This window comes from Ambystoma mexicanum, chromosome 7q (assembly GCF_040938575.1).
Source record: "Ambystoma mexicanum isolate Mex_15411 chromosome 7q, UKY_AmexF1_1, whole genome shotgun sequence".
In the NCBI taxonomy this organism is placed as follows: Eukaryota; Metazoa; Chordata; class Amphibia; order Caudata; family Ambystomatidae; genus Ambystoma; species Ambystoma mexicanum.
In genome coordinates this window covers 298,985,704-299,003,464 of record NC_090941.1, presented here as the reverse complement: position 1 = coordinate 299,003,464, position 17,761 = coordinate 298,985,704, and the positions used below count along the sequence as shown (strand labels likewise).

Genomic DNA, 17,761 nt, shown 5'->3' with positions numbered 1-17,761 from the left:
AATGTGATTTTAGGATTTTGAATTAAACAATTGAAACCTTCTAAAGCAGCATCTTACACACATGCGATCATGTTCGTAATTGGTTCATCAGATTACTCTCACCTAGACAAATCAAATGATGTGATTTTCATCTCAACACAACATATGGGGGATGAATTACAGATTTTGGCTTTTTTCTCATCGATAACCAGTTTGCCGGCACGGACACTCGGATATATGGATCACTAACGTGAAACATTTCTGTGTGTAGATTCCCACTTTTGCCCAATTTACACAATATGAAAATAATTGTGTGTGGTATCAAGCTGAAAGGCCCCTTTCAGCTTATTTATTTATTTTTATTAATTTTTTTTTGTTTTTTTGAGTCTCTACTAGGTTCTGTCCAAATTTTATCAACAGAAATATAAATCCTATGCACTTTCAATGATGCATGTTTTTCTTCTTTACCAGAAAAGGGCAACTAAATGTAATCTGCCTAGCAACCGAATAGCTGGTGTTCCATCCTGTTAGTCCAGAGCTGGTGCTTTTATGACCCCTATGAATGTTGTAGTCATGGTGGAAGTTCATGCAGACCCGAAAAGTGCTAAATTCCTGATTGTGATATTAGATTAGATGAGGGGAACACTAGTGAGCACTGCTCAAAATTCTTTCAATGCATATTTTAGGATTTAATTCCACGCATGGAGACAGATGTAAGTTCTAAGGGGGATAACTTGTTTTTATTGCACAGCTTTGGCCTCCTGGGAATCCACCCCGGCAGTCATCCGCCCTGATGGTCGGCTTCAAAAGCCATAGAGCTCATTTCCTTGTTATGGCAAGGCATTCCAGTATCTTGATGGGGGATTAATGCCATTTGGCTAGTTTGGCTCGAAAGCAGATTCAGTTCACAAAATGCAGCTATTTAACAGTTCTTTTCTTTTCCCCTTGATTTTACATTTCCAAAACTCAGGGCAAGATCATACATTGTATTGGCTTATCAAACTCCTATCAAAGGACCACATTTCCAAGATCTGTAGGTTTCAAAATACCTATTCCTAATGCAAGCCAAAATCAGTTTTCTGTAATTGTAAATGCAGTGCTTTTTTTTTAAAATCTCGGATTGGACTGCTTTTCACGTTAATAAAAGTTGCCTGATAATTTTCACTTGTCCGTTACTTGGGACATACATTTTTAGTTTAGATGGGCAGCAAGCATTGCACGTTTTCTTTGCACATGTCATTTTTCAGATGCTGCAGCTTGCATGTTTGTTTTTCAACTAGCTCTTTTCTTTCTGTGCAATCTTTTCTTCAAATAGATTTCCCTTTAGCCCTTTCTCTGAACCAAAGGTTCTTGCCTCCCATAACCCTTAGCGTGTAGTTTGTGGGAATTGAGGTTCCAGATTGCCTTTTCACCCTTAACGGCCAACTCGCGGATGCTTGTTTTGTTGCAGGTGCAATACAATATATCGATTTGAGAGAAAAAGAACGAGAGGATTTCACAATGGCAATCTGATCTAGTGAGATCTGCAAAAGGCCAAAGAAAAGAGTGTAGGGTTTCAGGTTGTTTTGTCTTGTTATACATATTCACCGCTTTCCCCGACTAACCAACTCGCTGCTAAGATTACCTAGTACCTTACATGACGTGCAAAACCCCTACAGATTTCAGCCACTGGCCATTAGCACATCAATATTAAGCTCTTCTCTTTAGCCCGATCACACACTCCCACATCGGTGGCTTATAAGACCCAAAGTGCTGTAGTCCATCAGATCTTTGGTTCTTATCTATGGATAACCTACTCCTAAATGTCTTTGCCAGACCCATAGAAAGCAGATTGGCACACAGGAACAGAGTTCTTCCAACCTGTACCCACCAACACCATAGGTTTCGCAACTCCCTCTCCAACTGTCCCACTAATGAGCCACCCTTTTTTTCTTACAGTGCCATGTGCAGCAAGGCCACCAATAGTGGCAAAAGGGTGCTATACAAGACCACTTAAATTAAATGCCATGTCTTTACACTGTGGGCCCCAGTGGCTTAGGGGCACTGCACCTCTGCTCACCGGCCACATTATTTTCTGATCCTGGCGCAATGTAAGACAGGTGGGATAGGTTCATAGCGGAGTAACTGTCCTCTCACCAGCAGCAATACATTAGGGGCGATGGGGGTGGAGGCATGGCTCGAGTCAGTAGCCTGTACTCCATTTATTTGAACCAAGCCATAAATGAGTTTTCAAAAATTGATGATAGAGTATTGCTAATTAGAATGTTCTTCATTAGCAAAGAAATCCATTTGATTTACAATGTTGTGCAAAGAAATCCATTTGATTTACATACAATGTTGTACTAATATGTTCAATGTCACCAGAAGGTGTTTGTACTGTGACGTAACATGAACAACAACTCTGCGGTTTTGTGTACCGCTGAAGTAAGAAATTAGTGAGATGAGTCAGCCTTGTAAATACTTTCAAACTCTGCTAAACCTGCCAGTAAAGTAACTTAATTTACCTACTAGACCTAAGAGAAATGCACTTGACCCATGGCAACAGATGACCACGTATTTAAATGTGCCTTCTGTAAAATGGTGCATGTCATCACAAACCCACTAAGTTTGGCACACTGCGCCAGCCATGCACAGTAAAACCTTTATTTGACATTCAATGCAAACAAAGTAAATAGTAAATGCAATTTTCAAACATCCACAGCAAATGGTACTCGCCTTTCATAAAATCTACTCGACTATGCGAGTGGGCAAAAAGAATGAGCCCTGAATGAGAGTAAAAGATTAGCTGCATGGATGGGCACACATACATGGATATGATAAAAAACCTCTGAAAACAGTTTGGCCACCTCTCTGTTGATGATGCTAATATAAACAAGCTCTGGAGGCTAATTACAGCGTATGGTAGTGCAGTAGGTCTGTAGATGTACAGACTAGATGGCGTTATTGATCACTACTTTGCGTAAACATCTATTTAGCTTTGTGTATTCATTATGTAAGAGGAAAGAAAGTATGAGACTAAGCAGAGTGGTTGGTGTAGCACAAAGCGAACTGGGCAAACTAAGTGGAATATTGTTTGCGGCCATCTCGCTTTACGGGTAGCTGGTATAAAGCAACAGGGTGATGAGATAGAATATAAAGGACGATGGGAGCAGCTCATAGGTTGAGCACAGTTGCCCTGATGTATGCAACCAGACAACCCACACATGCCTATGGCACTTAAGAGTGGAGAAGAGTATTTCTGCTGCACTCTCGCTCTATTGGCCCCTTTTGAAGAAGCATTGAACAGAGAAAAGAGGGTATGGAGAGCTGGCAGGGCAAGAGAGAATGCAGGGCAAGCTGTGCTCTCATTGACCAGGGTAACTTGAATAGCTAGCTTTGCTACACAAAGGTCAATTTAATTAGCAAACTTACAGAATTGCAACACAGCTTATTGTATGCCTGGTGAACTCTCGAATGCTCCACATTCATTCCACTTAAAATATCATACAGTGGCTATATACCTTCTCCAGTTTCTTGTGTGTATGCAGCCTAATCTGAGCATAGTACAGTATGTTTGTTTTTGACATCGAGTGGCAGACTTTTGTTTGGTGGGCACCATAGTGAATCTATGCTTGTCCAACTATAATTCTCTAATATCTCTCGTGCAAAAACAAATCTCTACTCGCAACCGCTGAGATAATTGCTACCGTCCTATATGTTTTGCTTTAGTTGATGTACTGTTCGTGTACCAAAGATATCAGTTGGTCGTCGGCCAACCCCCTATTGAGCCTGTACTTTATTTTCTGCTCCAGCTGACGCAGCTATGTTAAAATATAGCTTTCTAGTAGGATTCAGTTTACATCTAAAATGCAAATGGGGTCTGAGGAAAGCCAATCTCGTGATTGCATTTCTTCTTCTTGTTCACTGTTGTTTGTTTTGCTGTTGTTCGTGCTACTGACACTCATGGGTTAAGCGATGCATGGTAATGGCTGTGGAGAATTCCATGAAATTGCTGCTGTCTCCAGAACGCTTTGCTGTGCTTGGCAATGCTCCTCTTGAACACGTGCAGGAGATTTGAATGTTGACTAACGCTATAGCATATATTTTAGGCCTTTTTATTTCAGTTTGCTTCTCTAATTGGCTGCGATTGATGCCATTTCATTCAGTGTCGTGGCAAGACACATATCGTTTGTTAGATGTTACAGGACCTAGTGCGCGAGTTTTTTTAAATTAAAAAAAATAAGTATTTATCGCTGGTAAATATTTCTTTTATCCTCGCACGCCATTTTTTTTCTCCAATAGCTAGTGATTTTCATACCTTTTTGTTTATGCAGAGCCCCCCTCGAGTAAAAACAACATGGTGTTATGCCACGAAATGCTAGAACCTCTTATATTTCATATTAAACGCAGTCGCTCGCCTTAAACTCCTACTCTCCCACCTCCTGGGCTCCCTCAAGGGGAACAGCGCTTCAGTTTGAAGACCACTGCGGTAGGGATAACTGGTGCCATGTCGAAGAAACACAGAACAATTGCTGGAGTAGAGAGGATAAACGGCTCCCCATGTGAAAGAAAACTGCGTCGCTTTAAATTCACTGAACGTTCGTTACACAAATGTGTATTCCAAAATTTCGAATATTATTACCTCTGTGTGATATCCCGGACAAAAACCTTTTTTTTTTTTTTTTTTTTTGGTTGTTGTCTTTTCCTAAAGAATTGTCACTCTATCTTCAGCGGTACCTTATTAATTCCGGCCTAAACCTTCCCACCAGGGAATGTAAAAATGTCAACCATTCTCCCCATGGAATGCAAAAATGTCAGGCTGAATTGTCACTTGGTGTGGTCTTCAATGAAACCACCTGTGTAACTATTTATAAAAGGTGCAGTTTGGCATTTGTGGCTCTCTGTACTGTAAGCAGGCACATGGTGTATGTCAGCAATTGCAGACTCCAAAAACATGGTGAAATTCAAAAACTATAAAGAGAAAAAAACCTGAATCTTCTTGCAGCTTGTGAGGTAAGGCATACTGGGCAATCAATTTGGTGTTCACATCTATTCCTGGATGATGGAGGTGGGGGGCTATGGGGGGGGGATGTACATGCTCTTAAATGAAATTTGAAGCAGAAGTTGCCTTCTTCAGCAGACTTGATGCTTACATGTCACGGTTAAAATCCTGATCATGTCTACTGAACTGGTATGTGTTCTGAGAGTGCATTTTTCCCTTCCTACGCAGTGCCTTATGAATGATAAGAGCATATTTGTAGCCCTTGGTAAAAATGAGAAGCCCTCTTACATTGCCCTTTGGAACTAAAAAAGCATCTGGTGGCCTGTGGTCTGAATTAATCAAATTTGCTAGACATAGTGCAAAAAAATCCTTGCACTGGGCCTAGTGCACATGCATGGATGCCCACGACTGGCTGCAGGTTTGCTGAGGGAGGCAAACCTTGTCTGAAGAATGCTGTTGATCCCTTATTTTGCATCTAAGGGGCTGGAAAGCGATCTGCTGTGGGGCTCTCATTTGACTAAGGGGCCTGGTTAGGACTTTAAAATCCAGGTCCAGCTCATTCCTGTGATGAACTGGATTCTACCCAGCAAAAGTAAAAGGTTGAGTCGAGGCTAAAATTCCCACTCAGCCCTAGCACTGCTGCAAACCAAGAGCCAACACGACCCTAAAGATAAAACGGGCACAGTCAAGAGGGATGCCTCGATCGTCTTTTGTGGTTTCGTATACACTTGAGGGGTGTGAATGTGTTACAGTAGCAACCCAAACAGCAAAGCATAACGTTCTGAAATGAAAGGAATGGCCAATAAAGGTTCTATAAAAATATACTTTTATAAAACACACACTCTGCAAGATAACTTGATCGAAAAACACTGCCCAAAATCCACCCCTGAGGAAAGCGCAGAGAATTATCAAAAGTAGCACAATGCAGCACTTTATGAATCGGGGGTGTAAGGCAAGTAAAAACCACAAGGTTCTTTAAAAAAAAGATGCTTCTTGGATGCAAAAAGGGATTAATGACCTAACCATTCTCTAGGCTCCTAAACTGGACCAAAGGGCACTTCATTGTAAATGTACCTTCTTGTGGTTCTTGGCAGTTCGACAGCGTTGAACCAGGCTTCAAGCATGTCTGGTCGGACATTGGAGGGACCAACTACAGAGGTCCAATGACGGAATCTTGAAAAGTTGAAGTCCAAAAGATGATTCAAAGAGGTGGTGTGAGACCCCTTCTTTTAAAGGTAAATGTTGGACTAAAGCTAACTTGCTTTAGGGGGCTTTTCGCTACTTGGAAGAAGTAGAATTTGCCCTTCTGACATCTCACCCAAAGAGCTTTTGTGCTAAAAGGGGTGGAGGGGACAGGAAGGCGAGGCAGAGAGAAACGAGATGGAGGAAAGTTCCTTCAACTGCACAGTGCTCTCCCTGTCTATGCTAACCCTTCCATTCTCAATAGGATCAAAGTCCTTTAGGTATGCAGCACCCTGGTGTGAGGCCAAGCCTTTTGTGAATGGGTGTGCCCTTAGATTCCCGTTCCCAGGCCTGCTTCCTGTAAAGTGGCTGTCCCTTGGAAAGTGTTACCTGCCCTTACAACTGAACACAGCGAGGTCTGGCTTGCAGGTAATGACTACAGAATTTCTGTTCCTTTATTTGAAAGTGTCTACAGTAATCATTGATGTCCCTAGAATCGATAATGTAGCAATGTGATATATTTGTAAAGGCATTGAAGATACGGCCCCATGCCTTTTTTTTTAAACATTTTTATTTTTTATTTTTGTTTAAATTAAATCTTTTTTTCTAGACCTACCCAGAATACATATATGGCCCATGGTCATTATAAATATTGTGTCGAAAAAAATGGATAAATCAAAGGCACACACTTGTACATGAGAGCATCCCACATGCCATTCGGGAGCTACTCACAAATGATTGTTTATTTGTTCTCTTTGCATTATGGGAGTTTTAGTCCTGGGTTTATAATATTCTAAGCAACCTGCAAGCGCCAGAACTGAAAGGGCCCATATTGGCATTTCCTGAATAGTTATCTACAATATTGATTGTGTGGTTCTTCATCATGGTAAAAATGTGACTTGCAATCACTCTTCCTCTCTGCCCAGCTGGTTCTTTCAAGTAGCCAATTATCTAGGATAGGCTACACATGAGGAAGGTCGCTGGCTTGTGGATAATGGAATGGTATCTGCTAATTGTGAAACAAGCAAGCACACACTCCACGAAATTCGACTCGGCTTGAAAACACACAGCACATCATTTGCATTTAAAACTTTTAATATTCTAAATAAAAAAACGACAGTGTGTGAACATGCTGGCTGTTATATTTTATCTTTGGAAGACAAACCAATGATGTACATACACATTGCATGCAGGAAAATCCTACATCCTGCCAAAAGTTTTTACAGCATTCTGTGCATGTTTGAATGTTGTGCGCTACGGCACATGGTGACATTCGTGAACAGTAAAGAAAAAAATGAGAATCAAAGGAGAAAAAGGACTAATCGTTGGCAGAATGCACATTCATCAAAAGAAATGTGTGCCACTTGCCTGTTAGTTTTGATGCCTTATCTGGTACACCGCTTGCAACCATGGCGAGATGAGCTAAAGCCAACGTTTACCACTTGCTCTTGTTAAGTTCTAGAGTATCTGGTTACTGAACAAGCGTGTTTTATTGTTTGTTCGCATATGTCCTTAATCCACCTGTATGGGGTCTACTGAAGGAGCTGGTCTATAGATGATGGACCCACTGAATCTTTCCACTGGTCTTAGATGTAGTGCACCCTAAAACCTGCATGTCCGCCAGCTTGCTAATTGCTGTAACGCTAACCTCTGCTGATGCCATGACTGCCAGTCTGTCTGTTCATTTTCAAAAGCCAGACAAACTTAAAAAAAAAACAATTTTTGTCTAATTTTGAACTTCACTTTATGCATAATTCATACGAATTGTCTTCTTTCTGCTGCAAAATTTAATGACATTATTTTTGTCACATTTTCTAATTTGTTGTTTTCTGGCTTGTAACAGCTGGCCGATGGCGAAGTCTCTTTTCTACACCGGTTTCCTTGACTTTTCCCTATAGTCCAGTTGCAAGACTCACTCCTTACTGTAATGGCTTTAATTCTCCAAGCATCCTTAAAAATCCCACTAAGGCAATACTAACACCAGAAAAGACAGGTAATGCAATCAGTTTTTCTTGCTAAGCATGCTACTAATGGAATTTCAAATGAACTTGTTTATTTAAATCGTTGTTACTTTATAATTAAATATATTTTTTGGCATAGTGTTCTAAAACTATTTTGAAAAACTGCTATAGATGTGCTAGCAGACTGCAATTTTTGATAAACATGATTTGTACATTTTAAGTACTGTGCTGTGACCGCCGTGCAATGGTAACACCTGATGATTGTAGGAGTGGGTTTTGGGATGAAGCGTAGTACTGTTTTTGACAACAATCCTTGGTCCGAACAGATTACAAATGAGTAATATCTATCGAAGAGTTGGGGCCTATGCTCTCAAAATTGACTCTTGCATAACAAGTTCAAACATGACTTGTTTGCTAAATGTTTATATGTTTGAGATTTTTCTAACATGTGCGTTGGTACTCTTCACAGATAACAGCATGAAAAAGAGGGTTACTGTAGATTTGTATGGTTCTTGATCCCTGATGCTAGTTCATAGCAGTTGTGAGAAACCTGAAGGCATCCCCACTTCCTGTTCCCCAATATCCTCTGCTCAGGTGGCATGAGGAAGGCCATCGCTTTTGGATCCTGACTGTGAGAAACCTGAAGGTGTCTCCCTGAGTGGAAGTGTGACACCGTCTGGTGAGACGCGGTATCCCCCTTATAACAACTTTTCTCCAGCATTGGATCTTTCATGGATTCACATGCTTAGAATATTCCCTGTCGCCAGACTGGGAATATTATAAGCATGTGAATCCATGAAAGATACCAATGCTGGAGAAATGGAGTTACAGGTAAGAAACTATTCCCTTCCCCATCCTACCACGTAGGATACTCAAACACTCTACTACCCCCCCTCCTTTTCCGACGGCATGAACACTTTCGCATACCACAAATGACAACAGACTAACACTGCATCCGTTTACCTGACCTGTCCCAATGCTGGGGTCAGGCCAAGTCAGGCAATTGACCAGAATCACACACCTGATGGCCCTGTCCCTTTCCCACAGGGATAAAAGGTGGAGCACAAGAGCACAATACGAGCAAGACGGAACACTCTACGATAGAGCTATCCACGCACGGCAGTTCAAGAGGAGAAAGATGATGAGAACCGAAAGGGTGACAAGGAGAAAAGCAACCTTGCCCTTTCCGACCAAGGCCTGTGAAATCTCTGTGGAAGAAATCATAAGACCGCAAACAATATAGAGCGTGTGTTGTAGCAGATGCCAAGGGTACACCGGGCCCTCCTCTGCTGATAACCAAGGCATGGAGGGAAGCTTGCTACCGTGGTACCATCCTTGACTCCAGAGACCAGAAAAGCCAAGTGTTTCATCACAGCCGGTGAGTTGAGGGGAGAGCCGATAAGAAACCAAACTGTGTTGAACAAAAGTAGCAAGCGGCTAATTGAGGAAAATACAAAACTGTTGATGCGAGAGGGGAAAACCAGCGACGGAGTGGTCTGGCACCGCGTGGGTGCTCACTCGAGAAGCTCTGGGTGAAAACACTATTGTTGAAACTACCGTTGCCAGAAGGCATTTGGAAACGCGAGGAAGGGGTCAAAGTGGTCATACAGGGATCTAGTAAAATCCTCTGTACGGTCCGAAAGTCTTTGACGGGCAGATGTATGTAAAGCTAGGGGAAGTGAATCCTGCAATGTGTGATTGGCAAAAGTTGGCAAGAGTGGACCTGATGGAGGGATGCCGATGGGAAGGGGCGAAGTCTAAAGTCCCAATGAACAGTGTGTTGACAAAGGTGAACCCGACAGAGGGATGTCCACAGTGAACTGAAAAGACGTTAAGATTTGTGAATGCTATAAGGTAAGTTGATTTGAAGAAAGCCGTAGTGAACCCAACAGAGGGAGGCTAACATTCGAGAAGAGTCTGAACCTGGAAGAGGGTGATAAGGGGTGAAAATACATCACCCAACGTACAAGCTGAAAGGAACTTTTGTTTATTATTTGGAGACACATCAGGTCCTCGGAGGCAAGAGACTTTTTGTAGAAAAGAGACTTAACCACCGAAAGTCCTGATAGCTGAAAAGCGGAACGACTGTCTTGTGCTGGTGAAAAGGACACGGAATGTTGCAGGAGAGCGGGAAAGACGCTGAGACCAGAGCAGCCTTGAGAGGGTCGAGCACTGCTGAGCCCCGTGTCTCCAGGTGGAGCTAGGGGACAAGTCTCCACTATGCTGCAGGAAGCAACAAGAAGGTTCGGAAGAGGCGAGCCCTGCGCGCTGGTGCTCCTGAGGAGGGAGAGGGAAGCGAGTGAAAGCAGAAGAGGAACGCGAATGCACCTGCAGGAGCGGCCGTACACCGGTGAGTGACGGGGAGAGAACACTCATGCCAGCGCACTCCAGGGGCTTGGTGTGGGCAAAGGAAGATGCAGATCAAGTGAAAGCATGTAATGAATGGGGTCTAGAGATCAAATGGACAATATTGAATACTGAACAAGCTGCAAAGTAGTTGGGTTGTTGAATACCGAAATAAAGAAAAGCTATGTAAAATATATGAAAATACTGTTAAAGTGGAAAGAAAGTTGTGTATTTACGAACCAAGTGAAAATGAGGAAAAAGCATTTTACAATGTGAAAGTACAAAGCCAAGTGAAAACCAGTAATGAGAGTTTGTGAAGCAATTTAAAGGCAAATGATGCGCACTATTGGATAGTGTGGAAGCAAGGTGGTGACAAGGAATAAACACCACAAAATGAATTGTGCGAAAGTCACGTGTTGGCAGAATCAAAAGACTGCAAACGTGAAACAGGAGTACAGATGTAATGTCATGGCCTGCGTGGGCAAGGAAGTCTAATGAGAATCCATGAATATTACCAAGTGCCAAGGGTTATCTGTTTTGTGACCTGTGATGGGTGGACCATGTGGTCCGACAACTAGTCCTAAACTGTGTAACCCCTACTTGGAGTGAACCAAGGAAAATCAAGAGGTTGAAGTTTTGCCCAACAAGTGTTAAAGGGACTAAAGAGAAGAATAAGGCAAGTGAATTACAAAGTGTATTGTGTATAGATATTGTAAGCGGAGAAAGTTGAATTAACTGTGAAATTGTGTTGAACTTTGGGAAGGGAACCCCAAGGTCTTTTTGCGGAACTCTGGGAAGAGGAAGCTGAAAGTAAGCCGGGAGCTGGAAGAAGCCCAGAACTTTATTTTTTTTTTGTTTCTTTGGATGCTGATATTCCTACGCATTGCATAGATTTAGTTGAGGGCAAGCCTAGGTTTTGGCCACAGATGGACTTTTAGCTGCTCCTTATGACACAGACTATACTTGGTTTCTTTAGGTAGGGAAATCTCACCTTAGCATAGGGCAGGTTAGGCCTTACTCCATCCTGACATTTAAGAAATAAAATCTTTATTTTAGAAAAGTGAATTTGTTTTCTGTGTCTTACTTCATGATGCCTTCACACAGTATACCAATTGTTGACCCACCCACCCCCAATAAGTTTGGGTGTTCTTTAAATTCAGATTATCTAAAATAAAATTAAAGTATGCATGTCTGACTCATTTCCTTTTAGATAAATTAAATGGTCCTGAACTATCCCCAGAATACCACTTGCCCTACTCCTCACTCCGGCATTACTCTAAATTTGAATTGTAGATTATCATGCCACTGATGTCTCATGATCACCCCTCCGATTCCTTTCCCTTAGTGAATTGATTGTAGCGTGTCACCAATTATTAAAAGTTTTGATCTGGCTGGCCCTTGTCTCGGCATGAGATGAAATATTATGCATCCATTCCAGTGGTTGAAGTGTACGAAAAGAACTAGTGGAACTATGTTCCCTAGTGGCCTGCCCCAGCTCCCCACAAACCCCATCAGCACGCCCCCTTCAACGCACAATACAGACCCCCAAACAAAGGCCTCTGCCTTTTAAGGGAAAGTTCAGTGCAGTGCACTAAAGTTCAAATTTCAACTTCTTCCTACACTTTTATTTTAAAACCACTCCAGAATGGTTTCTTTTAAAAATAAAAGTATAGGAACAGTAACACTTAATCGAAAGTAGAGAAGCACTGCTCACAACCGCTCCCGCCCACTTAGACCATTAATCCAACCTCTCCCATATTATAATACAGCATATAGTGAGCTTTTTGTAAATTCCAAGAGGTACAGACTATCTGATGATGATGGTGGAGGGATGGTTGGGTATGAACCCTGTCTGTGCTTATGTGACCTGTTTAAACTAAACAAAGTAATGTAACTCACTTACACCCACTGAATACTCTCAAAATGACAATTCTTTTTAGCTCTCATGACTGATTCTTTAGATATGAAATTCACAAAGTTGTGCTATCGAGGAGTGACATTTTGTGCTGTAAGTTGTGGGTATATTGGTTCTGAGCCACATTTCCCCATTGTTGTTGCATCGTTGAGATCGAACTAAACCAACAGTATGAACATAGAACCAAACCAACAGTATGAACATCATTTCCGAGCCACACCAGAAAGAAGCAGTACAACACCCTACTGCTAGCCATGGCCTATTACCATGTTGGAACAAGAAAACCAGGTGTTTCTAGCTTCTTATTGGTTTCTTCAAAGATTCCCTAAGCACAGTGAGCTCTGAGAAATCTGAAGGTGTCTCACCTGCTGGTCCCCAGGGATCTGTCATCCAGGTAGTCAGGACCCGGCCATCGCTTTTGGATCCAGTTCCTGGGTGTGGACAACTGCTGGAGGATCACCTGGGTGAGGGGTCTTTGGGAGTGGGACACCAGATTGCGAGATGCGGTATCCCCTTGCCTGTAACACCTTAACCCGATCCTACCAGGCAGGATACTTAGGCACTCAAACCCCCCTCCCTTCCCAACACAAACACTTCCTCATTGACAGCTCACAACGAGAGTAAACGGACCATTACAAACACCTGACTTCCATTACACTTCCCCACACGGATAAAAGACCGAGCACGAGAGCACAGTCTGAGCAAGGCAAAGCACACAAGGAAGCAGCAGTTCAAAGTGCCCTTCACCTTTTCATTGAAAGAACGTTACTGTCATGAACCTCGAATAGGAAACGCAAGACCATGAATCAAGGCTCAAGAATCCTGCATTGTGCCCCGCACCGATAGTCAAGGCAGGGAAAATCATTTGATGCTGCGGTACTGCCCTTGGCTCCTACAACAAAGTGTTGCCTGTTTAGTCAGCACAGCTGGTGAGTTGGGGAGACTGATACCAGACGGGTCTGAAGCCAAGGTTGCAAGTGACATTGTATAGTGAAAGCCGAAGAGAACAGTGTATGTGGCAAGCGACGCAAACAAAATTCAACAGTTGTGCTTGAACTTTGAAGCCAAGATAAGATACCTTCGACAGAATGGTCCGGCATCACTTGGGTGTTCATTCGAAAGTCTCTGTTAGGTATCCAAATGAAAGGTGATAAATCTGAAATTGTGAAATCGAAGTGGTCCTGCAACGGTTCAAGTAAAACCCTGTGCACATTTGAAGGTCAAAGTAGATGAATTTGGTCCGAGCCTGGCAGAGGGAGATCAGCAAAAAGCTTTTGCTTAAAGCAAGTTTGTTTTAAGTTATATTGGAATTTGGAATTAGTCAGAGACCGGTGGAGGGAGACTTATTGAACACTGGGCCGCATTACACGGTAGGCGGTAAGGGTTTACCGGTACCGGTAAATCCTTACCGCCTTACTACGAGGTCCCTTTGCGGGTTGGGGAATTGAACGCCTGCTTTTTGCAGGCGTTAAAAACCAACCCGCGAAGGGACCACTGGAGCTAATTACGGTACCGCAATTTGCGGTACCATAATTAGCGCCTTCCCCATTCCCATAGAACCCTATGGGTCAAAAAATGGGAATGGAGAAGGGCAATGGTGGAAGGGGGAATTACCGCCCCGCCAACCTTGGAATGGGGCGGTAATTCCCCTTTCCACCAAGGTGGTGCCGGTATTTTACCGGCATGACCGCCTTCCGTGTAATGAGGCCCACGGTGTTGAGGATCGGAGCCCGGCTGAGGGGGATCCGAGCTGAATAGTGAATCACCTGAGAAATTGAGTACTTGTAAAAACCTGAAAGCGGAAAGGAACTTATTGTTTGTTTCGTTGCATCAGGCCCTCTGAAAGAAGAGACTTTGAAAAGCAAAGAGACTTGGGCACAGAGGCCCTGATGCTAATGATTGAATTGTAGCCTTGTGCTAGAGAAGGCAGAGACTGTAATAAGCCCGAGTGTATCGCCTTGTCCCGTGCTGAAAACGTGGGGGAGGCCAACGGCCTGAACATCCTGACATATATTTTGTGAACACTTTTTCGTAACACTGTTTCCCACACTATTTGTATTTCGAAGTAAGGATTGACAATAGGTTTCTTAAGGCCCTTTTATTTTGACAAGACACCACTAGGACTGCATTACTATTATTTGATGTTCGTAGCTTGCTCACATCTGTACATTTAGGAATAAATAACCTTGAACTGTAGTCACTTGTTTCTGTCTTACTGTTGAAACCGTGCCTTCCCTATCGAGCATAGAGGTTCTTAACATGCTACATGTTTCCACTTATTGTTACAAATTGTCATCCCTAAATATGGTAGGTCTTTAAATCCTTGGGACAGAAGCCCTCTGTTCCTCTGGAAAAATCATTTCAGCACTGAATCTCCCTTTAAAACGGGCTAGTAAATGTGTTTGAGAGCACTCATGCAACACTTTGAGTTCTGGCACTCCAAGTAGATGTCCTGGTCAGTCCCAATGATATGACATTTGAAAGCAACCTTTTGTGCAAAAAAGGCTGATTTCAAGATGTCACATTGCATTCAGTACAGCTAATGCAAGCACTTTTAAATGCCAAGTAGGGTTACGTTGAAATATGCATGCATGTATGCTGTGTGGCATATATATATATATATATCGCAACATGGCTAAGTGGGTCACCTCGCTTGCTCAGGTTCACAAACTCAGACTTCTGTTCCTCACTCTAGGCCTTGCATTGTTCACCATTGGCAGGGTTTTTCCAGATCCTACATCCTTCCTACCAACAGGTGACTTAATTCTGTGTCTACCCTTATCCTCTGGTGGTGATGCAAGCCTGGTCACATGAGGAGACCAGTGAGAACATAGCCTACATATCTTAGTTGTTTTACAGGCTCCCTGGGCACTTGGTCACAGCCAACTGCTTGGTCAGACTAGTTCCCAGTTGTGGCCAGATAAATTCTAATCTAAAGAGCATGCAAAAAACAAATTAGGCCTCGCAAGCTAACTTTGCTGATGTGGGATAAACATGAGCCAAACCAGGCCTCGCCGTGTAAAGAATACATGCTGTACGCTCTCTTTTTGTGAGATGATAGAGTTGGGAAGCTGCTCTTCTCCACTGTCTGGGAGACCTTCTGAATAGACCCACTTCTGAGTGCTTTTTGAGTTGCGACAGTTTTCAGGATTTCTCCCTAGACTTTTTCTGCAGAAAGCAATTAATGCTATTAGGACCAACCTTGTCCTGTGCCCTTTCCATCTTTTATTTATCACATGTTTCCCAGAGAAGCATTCAGTGTTGTCCTTGAGATAAGGTATAGTTCCACAGTGCCTCGACTCATACAAAGTCCCCATTTGAAGCTACCATTAACCACACCACTCAATTGAGTAACCAAGTGCACAACTCTTCACCGCCCAAATAGAGGCTGCACTAAGGTTTGTACCAGTGCTCTGGTACTCCTACACTCTGTAGTTACCCATTTGGACTGTGTGACTTGTAGATGGACAAGGCCTTGTACGAATATAGTTGAACTTCTTTTGAACATAAATGACAGAGAAAATATGCCCTATGGGACAGCTTTGGGCTGAAAGCAAAACTTTTATATAAAATGGACTTAAATTGTTGGATTCCTATGGATAACCATGATGTCCTATGAACCTTCATTCTTTTCTATGAACTGTATATTCTTCAATGAGCTGGCATTTTCCCATGCTTCAGCTTTGCTGCCCAGCCCATCCCCCCAGATGCTCTTTACCAGACTATTCAGTTAATGACCGTTGGACAATGTTACATTGTTTTTTCCACTCTCCCTAGCCCTATAATGCTCTCTCTAGCCCTATAATGAAGGGCGGTGTTAGGTTTCATTTCTCAGGCAGGAAGAAACACCCCACCTGTGACTAACTTGCGGATGTCAGAAACATACTGGAACCAGCATTTTATTTAATTTTATTAATTCAGAAAACGTGTGATTTCAGTAATTGTTCACTTTAGATCATTTTAGTATTAGGAGTGCTGTTGTAATGTGTCATATTCAGTTGGCTCATTATTTGAAAGTGTCCATGTGTATATCTGATGCTTCACCCCCTGGTTAGTAAGTAGTGCTGTCCCGTTGCCCCCTGCCCCCGCACTCCCGACACCACATCCACTTTGAGTGTCCCTTTCGTTATTTTACACTAAGCCCCTGTGCTTGAGTTGGCTTTTCCCTGGATACCTTCTGGAGAGACTGCCAGCCTGTGCTGCAGTCAGGCTTGCCCCCTACTGCCATTAGGCTGGTCCTCCATGCTGCTGGAGGTCTGTTCTCTTGACTGGCCCAAAGATCCTTTGTGCTGCCTTGCTGCTCTTCACCCTGCCATTGCTGGGACTGCTGTAGGTGTGGTGGTCCCTGTGGTGGTCCCTGGACTTAATGTGATCCCCCCCACCCCCCAGCTACACGTGGGTGCTTCTTCCAGCAAAATATACCTGTGAGTATTGTTCTAGGCCCTCTGGCTTATTTCCTGCATCACCTGGCTTTCCCAGTACAGTTCCCCTTTTTTCCATATACCTACAATGTCCTTTGAATTGTGTGCTTTGCTCAACGTTGGTGCAGAAACATCTTCTGCTAAAAGATGGTTCACCAATCACTTTCCTACTGTCTCCCATTGTGTTGTGTATTACTATGGTTTGGGTTAGTGCAGTACATCTGGCCACATATAGTGGTCCCTCCCCTTTGCCATTCAATTTATCAATGTCATGTTCAATTCATCTATGCCCATGTTTCTAATGTTCAGAACACTGTGTTGGGTGTTTTAAGCAGGTCACCCTGAAGTTTGGGACTTTTCAGTCTGTTTGTATGACTTGGGTGACGATCTCAACTGTTAATGCTGTAAATACATTCACTCTGCCATGAATTGTTTGTAAACCGCTTCCGGGACTCCTAAAGCTCATTAGTATTCTACTACTGCTCATGCACAGGATTGTGGGTCCGCTTGGCCAATGTGGTTTTGGGAGGTTGGAGGCTAGTGCAGGAGTCGTGAAAGTTGCATGCAATGTCGTGTTGATGAAAAACCTGGTTTAACGCTACAATAAGATTAGGTTCCTTGTAGTCTTGGATCATTAATTGTGTTATATTTGCCTAGTCGCTGCAAATCTAGTCGCTGGTAGTGAGCTTTGTTTAGCTCCAGGCTGGTCAAGAGTACATAGAAAGAGCTATGCTGCCATGTGCAGGACAGCAGCCACAAGGACCGAGTGGTTTGAACAAAATGTGAAACTGTGTGACAAGAAACTCATTAGTTCATATGAAGTCTTACATGTAGAAAATCTGCAAAGGGACCAGAAGGAAGATGGTGAGAGCCATATGAATTACAGATGCTATAATGGAAAACATTGTGTACTTCATTATTTTGAGTAGCCTTAGTACTGTAAAATGCACGTGAAAACCCTGTTACTGGTTTTGTA

The 17,761-nt window shown here is 42.9% G+C and overlaps 1 protein-coding gene across 2 annotated transcripts in view; it reads left to right on the top strand.

The window, feature by feature from the left end:
* SLAIN1 (SLAIN motif family member 1) overlaps window positions 1–17,761 on the top strand; it is a 247,731-nt gene that overhangs the window by 147,889 nt on the left and 82,081 nt on the right. The window contains exon 3 of one of the 2 annotated variants that reach the window (XM_069639657.1): window positions 7,986–8,135. The exons of the other annotated variant lie outside the window; for it this stretch is intronic. Within the exon in view, the coding sequence (XP_069495758.1) occupies window positions 7,986–8,135 (150 nt within the window). The remainder of the gene's footprint in view (window positions 1–7,985; window positions 8,136–17,761) is intronic. 2 annotated transcript variants of the gene reach the window in all.